This window comes from Pleurodeles waltl, chromosome 4_2 (genome assembly GCF_031143425.1).
Source record: "Pleurodeles waltl isolate 20211129_DDA chromosome 4_2, aPleWal1.hap1.20221129, whole genome shotgun sequence".
Classification (NCBI taxonomy): Eukaryota; Metazoa; Chordata; class Amphibia; order Caudata; family Salamandridae; genus Pleurodeles; species Pleurodeles waltl.
This window is the reverse complement of record NC_090443.1, coordinates 187,705,406-187,713,546: the sequence shown is the minus strand read 5'-3', so window position 1 is coordinate 187,713,546 and position 8,141 is coordinate 187,705,406. Positions and strand designations below refer to the sequence as shown.

The window sequence follows — 8,141 nt, the reverse complement described above, 5'->3', positions numbered from 1 at the left end:
TACAGCTCAGGGTGGAAAACGTAAAGCTCTAGAACTAATATACAAGGTAGTGAAGCGTACAAAAATTGATGGGTGGAATGATTGAATTAGTCTAAGTCACTGGTACTTACTCAGGGCCGTATCTCAGGCCATCATTATTTTGCATACCATGCCATCTGAGTCTGGACCCAGCCATATGCAAATCAGTCTTGAGCCTGATCCTATGAGAACAGTCCAGCCCAAATTTCCAAATCAGGTTCTCCCTGAACCGAACAACAAGCAGTCCAAGACGGATTTACAGTGGCATGGATCAAAAACAGTTTATACGGAAACCATTTTTCAATTACCTCATTCACTGAATGTTTTAATCATCAAAGATATCAAAGACACAAAGAGTCACAAAAACATGCACAGTTATTTATTTTATCAGTAACGGCTTCCTAATATCTTACGTTGTGAATGGAGGTTTCCCAAGCAGCAAAGGTGTGTGAGACAAAGAATGCTTAGCGTATACTGATAAATGTGTGGGTGTCCCTCCCAGGTCGAACCTGCCCTGAGACGCCAATAGTTGATAGCAAAGGGGGTTTACTGTAGTGTTTTCATCAATCCACCGTGCTGATAAATGCAAACTACTAGGCAGAGGAAGCTAAAGCCACAACTGAGTTGCACAATATGACTACTGAGTTGCACATTTCTTTATAAACCAATGACGAAAAAGCCCTATAACTCACATTACCAAATAAAATAATTTCATCAGCGGTAATCAAATAATGGTGAAAATTAACATGCTTATTCAGGACTACATTACCCACGTTAAAGTGACACTAAGATTTTTGTACAAGTTTAGAAGCATGCCCAAGACATCTGTCTATCCTTGATCTAGAAAGTGAAATTATTGCTTCAAAAGTCTGATGGCAGAAGCAAAGTATAGAATTATTCATAGTGCACTAAACAATATTAACTCTTTCATAGTGCTATTCATAGCTGGTGATGGCTTGCACTCTTCGTTTCATTAATATTGTTTGAACAATGAAGCTGTAAGGATGGCCAGATTATCCCATCAACATATAAATTCATGACAGGGAAACCTACAAAGCAGTCTCAATGTTCCAGTTCGCAGATTGTTTCCAGCAGCCGTCCAGATTGAGCTGTTGACAACTTCAGTTGAAAGTTGAACTGCAATTTGGTATTACAAACTATAAACAAAGAGAAGGGTCATAGCAGAGACATCTGTGGTCAAAAACGCATATTCACGTATTATTGCTGGGGGTACCATCTCATGTGGTTACTGTCTGTAATCCAAGGGGTGGGGCAGAGACTTCACCTCGTCCACACGATTCTTGTGTATCTGAAAGGCGGGTGTCACCCAACGCCCACACGAGCACTGCTCTCCGTGCCAGTTGAAGGTACCCAGTTTATAGGAGCACTTTGGACAGAGAAGCTGTAACAAAATAGCAAAGTCACTATCAGATTAATATCACAACCAGATATCAATGAAAACCCTGTCATTTTGCTCACTGATAGTTTTAGATTAATCAGGAGGTTAAGGTTGATTTATGTTCGGCATGAATGGCTGATCCAGTCTCACATATATTCACTGGACTTAGTGCACTTACAGTTCTGTTTTTGCCATTGTAAATGTAGGTCTGTCTCTGAACCAGGGTTCAAAGAAAAAACAGTAACTAGAGCAGTCACGCATTCTTTAATCCGAACATGACATCAATGATCATCTTTATCCAACACTATTCCAAAAGCCATGTATCAAAATGTAATCCTAGGTCATTGTAAAATGCCATTAAACTAATTTCTCTAACAGTCATGCCAGACATGATGTGAGCAAGCAGTAACTGGTCGAACAAACTTGAGACTTCTTTCAGCCCCTCGACAGTACGTTCAGCAAAGACCACCAGCTGTGTTATCACCTCCTCCATGACATCGTGGACACTGTTTCAGTTATGGGTTTCCTTAAAAAAAATCATTGCTTTGAAGTATGTTACTTCATTTTAATTTGATTATTATCACAGCTCTCAGAAATCGCCCAGGCTATTAACCGAAAGTAGTGGATTGGAAAAAAGTTTTTCCCGGAGATATGGAGCTAGTCAAACAAGTTATCTGCAGACTTAACAAAAAATAGAGTTACCGCTACATCTTCCCCAAAACAACCTATGATTGCATCACAATTCATCAAAGCTATATCACAACGTATGCGAATTGTATTTACTTTGCAGTAACAAGCTTCTATGCAATGATAAAACTCTCTAATTTTACAGATTTTAATTTTTGCAGGTCTATAACTCACCGATTTCTTTGACTAACCTACCCATCAAGTAAAATGTCAGTTACAACAAACATCCAACCAGTGAAACCACTAATCTAAGTTCCCGAAAATACAGCCAGGGGTATCAACCTGGAGCACAGGAACAGTTTCTCAAGTAGGTGCTATATTTCATAATATAACTGTTTTGTGAAGGAAACGTTCTAGGCAGGAAAATACATGTTGTTGTCTTAGACAATAGCAGAGTAAATAAAAAAGACCTTGCGGCTGATGAGAAAGATTTTTAATTGAATCCGCACTGCCACTGAAAATCAATTAATAACGTTTTTCCAGCTGTAATAAACTGAAATGCTTTTATGCATTTTCTCTGTTATTTGGCTCAATTGTATCAGCTGGGAAATGGCCTCTCAGCATGCATGATCTAAAATGGCGGGGAGGAAGAACATGACGTCCTGGATAAAAAACATGATTGTTAAAATTTCCCTCGAAGGTTGGATGGTCTTCATCGCGTTTGACTTTGGAAGGGTGGCCTAAAGATTTTGTCCAAGTATGGCAATTTTCTTCAATCTTTCGGACTTATTAAACAGGTAGTGACTACATAGAAATTCACCCGACTAAATCATAGAACCCCAGCTAGTTCATTGGCCATTCCATAAACATGATGTTTGAAGAAAGTCTGAGAGAAAGTCTTGTGGATAGTAAAGTCCAGACATGAAAAATATCATGAGTTGCCTTTCCTTCACTAAAACTTTTGATGGAAGGGCTTTCATGCCACTATAGAGTAAATGGTATAGCTTACAAACCACAAGCTTACAACAGATAAAGGCAGGCTGTTGATTACCAAAAGTCACAACCATTAAACCAGGACTGTTGTGTTGCTTCAAGGTATATAACATTTCAAAACTACTCTATAAAAGACTTTTTGGCTTTCCCTTTCTACAGGATAGCTCTGAAAAAGAATCTCAACTGGGTGTTCTCTGAGCATTTTTCCAAATTCGCTTAAGCTTGACAGATTCCTACGCCCATTCCACTGGTAGTTTAGTTGTTTAGCATTCACGCACCATGATGGTTCTACCAGGTCACTGCCCAACAGCCATATCAGAAGGTAAGAGGGGTATGTGAAGAAAGGAAGTCAGCCATCATTACAAAGCGCAGTTTCAGACAGAGTGACTTGTTCTTTTAGGAAATTAATCAGTCCCTTGTCCCTCTAGCGTACACAACCCTCTTGTTCCAAGTTTGCCAGTCTTAAATGGGAACAATCGTTCCTGCAATATAAAAGTCGTCCTACTAAAGAAAAGTTTTGAGCTATTGTGCTTGATGGACGTAAGTGGAAAACAAGCATTATCAAAGCTAACAGGTTCCATCTATGCGAGATCTACTGGCTTTGTCAATATTTTATTTATCTGTTGCTCATCAGGGCAGCTGCTGAGCAACATGGCTGTAAGCACAAAAAATAATAGCGAAACAACACATTCAGTGCTGGCCGCAACATGGTGCATTTTTCCTTTACTTTAAGCCATATCGCAAAGAAATATATATGAAAAACCATTGTCAAAGTCAATACATCTTGCAAAGGCAAAACCTATTAGCTTTGCCAAAGCTTGTTACTACCTACAGCAGCCCTGCAAATTAAAAAGCATTTTTTGAGTTCTTTAACCCAGGCTTGAGTCTCTGTAAGCAGAGTTAGATAAGGAAGAAAATGAGGGGAAAGTCACTAATTTCATTGCACAAAATGGCGATGTTTGGTATTAAAATGGGCAGGCCACCATTGAAGCCCACATTTATGGGTGCCATGGACGACGACTGTGTAATTAAACTGCCGCTGGTGCAATGTCGTTTTGGGTAGTGGATACTATTGAGGCAGATATGTTTCACCGGCTACCAGACTTTGGGCCTGATTCTAACTTTGGAGGACGGTGTTAAACCGTCCCAAAAGTGGCGGATATACCACCTACCGTATTATGAGTTCCATAGGATATAATGGACTCGTAATACGGTAGGTGGTATATCCGCCACTTTTGGGACGGTTTAACACCGTCCTCCAAAGTTAGAATCAGGCCCTTTATCAACCAAGGGTAAAAAAAACAAAAAAAACAAAGGAGGATTTCTAAATTAAATACATTTTACAGCCCTTCGAGGCAGCAGTGTTCAGGGAGACAGAGGAAAATGCCCCCCACCCACATAAAATTAGAACTTGGGGGCTAATAGATAATGTGTTCCGTCTCCTCAAGCGAGTGCAAATGTGTCTCCCCGACTCCACTGTGAGTGCATTTAACTCACAGAAGCTGTTCTTAGGGCGCTAGCAGTAAAACAGTCCCCTAGTAGAGTGGTAAGAGATGCTGACTACCTGCTACGGGATACTTCTATATGTGATTATGACATATATCAGCAATTATAAGAAGATATCAGGATAAATCACAACCATAATTCGTCTACCAAAACCATCTGCAACCTTTCATAATCACACATGGAAACTCGGTAACAATACTTACAAGGCCCAGTTGTTATAGCAATGCTGTGGTCATGGTTAGGTCTTCATAAAAAGGCTTTTGTTGGGTTGCTCTGTGGCAAATTATCGTAGTTCAGTCTCGTTTTATATTTAAAAGGTTTTTATTGGGTTTCTGTTTGTCCAATAACACATATAAAGACTGTAGGAGGCTGGCCCTCTATGTAGTGTGCAAAACTAGGCACACTGTGCAGGAGGTCCAAGCAACCACACGTTGAGTTTCCAGAGGCAAAAATCAGATCATCTAATGCTCCAATTTTTGAGGTAGCTGGTTGCGCAGCTAGGCTAATCTAGGAAATGTGCTAAGCATTTGTTGTTATCACAGTATCAATCACACGCACACTCAATAACTCGGGACCAAATTTATAAAAATACTTTGAATTTTTAAATAATTTTTAAGACAAAGATGGTTAAGATACGTTAACCTCTTAGCTGCTGGGCCTCCCCCCCCTCCCCAGTGCTGAGCCCTTTTTTGGCTATTTGGGGTAGTTCGCGCTTAGGCCTTCATAACTTTTTGTCCACATAAGCTATCCACGCCAAATTTGCATCCTTTTTTTCTCAACATCCTAGGGATTCTAATGGTACCCAGAGTTTGTGGTTTCCCCTGGAGGAGCCAAGAAATTAGCCAAAATACAGTGAAAATTTCGTTTTTTTCAAAACAATGGGAAAAAAGTGCTGTCGAAGAAGGCTTGTGTTTTTTTTCCTGAAAATGGCATCAACAAAGGGTTTCTGGTGCTAAAATCACCATCTTCCCACCTTTCAGGAACAGGCAGACTTGAATCAGAAAAACACAGTTTTCAACACAAATTTGGCATTTTACTGGGACATACCCCATTTTTACTATTTTTGGTGCTTTCAGCCTCCTTCCAGTTAGTGAAAGGAATGGGTGTGAAACCAATGCTGGATCCCGGAAAGCTAAACATTTCTGAAAAGTAGACAAAATTCTGAATTCAGCAAGGGGTCATTTGTGTAGATCCTACAAGGTTTCCCTACAGAAAATAACAGCTGAAATAAAAGAATATTGAAATTGAGCTGAAAACAACAGCCATTTTTCTTTATGTTTTACTCTAACTTTTTCCTGCGATGTCAGATTTTTGAAAGCAATATACCGTTTCGTCTGCTGGACTCTTCTGGTTGCGGGGATATATAGGGCTTGTAGGTTCATCAAGAACCCTAGGTACCGAGAGCCAATAAATGAGCTGCACCCTGCAGTTGGTTTTCATTCTATAATGGGTATACAGCAATTCATTTGCTGAAATATGAAGAGTGAAAAATAGATATTAAGAAAACCTTTGCATTTCCAAAATGGGCTTAAGATAAGGTTTTGAGGAGCAGTGGTTATTTGCACATCTCTGAATTCCGGGGTGCCCATACTAGCATGTGAATTGCAGGGCATTTCTCAAATAGACGTCTTTTTTACACACTCTCATATTTGGAGGAAAAAATGTAGAGAAAGATAAGGGGCAATAACACTTGTTTTGCTATTCTATGTTCCCCCAAGTCTCCCGATAAAAATGATACCTCACTTGTGTGGGTAGGCCTAGCGCCCGCGACAGGAATTGCCCCAAAACACAACGTGGACACATCCCATTTTTTGACAGAAAACAGAGCTGTTTTTTGTAAAGTGCCTACCTGTAGATTTTGGCCTCTAGCTCAGCCGGCACCTAGGGAAACCTACCAAACCTGTGCATTTTTTAAAACTAGAGACCTAGGGGAATCCAAGATGGGGTGACTTGTGGGGCTCTGACCAGGTTCTGTTACCCAGAATCCTTTGCAAACCTCAAAATGTGGCTAAAGAAACACGTTTTCCTCACATTTCGGTGACAGAAAGTTCTGGAATCTGAGAGGAGCCACAAATTTCCTTCCACCCAGCGTTCCCCCAAGTCTCCCGATACAGATGATACCTCACTTGTGTGGGTAGGCCTAGCGCCCGCGACAGGAAATGCCCCAAAACACAACGTGGACACATCCCATTTTTTGACAGAAAACAGAGCTGTTTTTTGCAAAGTGCCTACCTGTAGATTTTGGCCTCTAGCTCAGCCGGCACCTAGGGAAACCTACCAAACCTGTGCATTTATGAAAACTAAAGACCTAGGGGAATCCAGGATGGGGTGACTTGTGGGGCTCTGACCAGGTTTTGTTACCAAGAATCCTTTGCAAACCTCAAAATGTGGCTAAAAAAACACGTTTTCCTCACATTTCGGTGACAGAAAGTTCTGGAATCTGAGAGGAGCCACAAATTTCCTTCCACCCAGCGTTCCCCCAAGTCTCCCGATAAAAATGATACCTCACTTGTGTGGCTAGGCCTAGCGCCCGCGACAGGAAATGCCCCAAATCACAACGTGGACACATCACATTTTTTCATAGAAAACAGTGCCTACCTGTGGATTTTGCCTCTAGCTCAGCCGGCTTCTGGGGAAACCTAGCAAACCAGCGCATTTTTTAAAATAAGAAACCCAGGGGAATCCAATATGGGGTGACTTGTGGGGCTCTGACCAGGTTCTGTTACCCAGAATCCTTTGCAAACATCAACATTTGGCCAAAAAAACACCTTTTCCTCTCATTTCGGTGACAGAAAGTTCTGGAATCTGAGAGGAGACACAAATTTCCTTCCACCCAGCGTTCCCCCAAGTCTCCCGATAAAAATGGTACCTCACTTGTGTGGGTAGGCCTGGTGCCCGCGACAGTAATAGATCACACAACGGTTAATGATGGTCCTTACATGAGGCAGCTGTTGACCCTGGGGGTGATCCATTCCTGATGCAGGCACTAGGTGTAGGCACTCAAGTGGGGTAGTGTTTTTATCAGGACAGGTGAGGAATCACTGGGTGGTAGGAATTTTGTGGATCCCAGAACATTCCTGTAGTTTGTGTGACAGAAATGCGAGAAAAATAGAGTTTTTATTCAACATTTCAGCTTTGCAGGGTATTCTGGGTAAGAAAACTTCTGTGGACTCCCCCGAATGTCTAGTTTCCAGAAATGTTTGGGTTTAGTGTGTTTCTCTATATGGCCGCCGAACCCAGGACCAAAAACACAGGTGCCTGCCTTACAAAACCAGTTTGTTTTGCGATAGATAATTTTGATGTCTCCACAATAGGATTTGGGCGGTGGAATTTGGGGCTGAACTAAATTGGGGAGCTCCCAAGAGAGCACTCTCTCTCTCTGCTTGCCGCCGCATTCACCTGCTCTCTGGGTTGGGCTAACCCACTATTACCCAGTTGCACAGACTGCTTGCGAAGGGACAGCAGGACTGTCCTCATCACCTCCCTCATAATGTACTGGAAGAGGAGTCATTGAATGGGACTCCTCCGACTGAAAAATCACTCCCAGAGTCTGCGCCATTGTCCTATCCCTCAGATGCTGCCTCAGTCTCTGATCCTA

General features: G+C 41.6%; 1 protein-coding gene across 14 annotated transcripts in view; it reads right to left on the bottom strand.

Annotated features, from left to right (window-relative positions):
- Window positions 1-382: 382 nt before the first annotated feature.
- The window catches only part of DUSP12 (dual specificity phosphatase 12), a 696,805-nt gene continuing 689,046 nt past the window's right edge, over window positions 383-8,141 (bottom strand). For all 14 annotated transcript variants that reach the window (XM_069231049.1, XM_069231054.1, XM_069231057.1 and 11 more), the window contains one exon: window positions 383-1,420. In XM_069231049.1, the coding sequence (XP_069087150.1) occupies window positions 1,265-1,420 (156 nt within the window). In that variant the 3' untranslated portion in view covers window positions 383-1,264. The remainder of the gene's footprint in view (window positions 1,421-8,141) is intronic.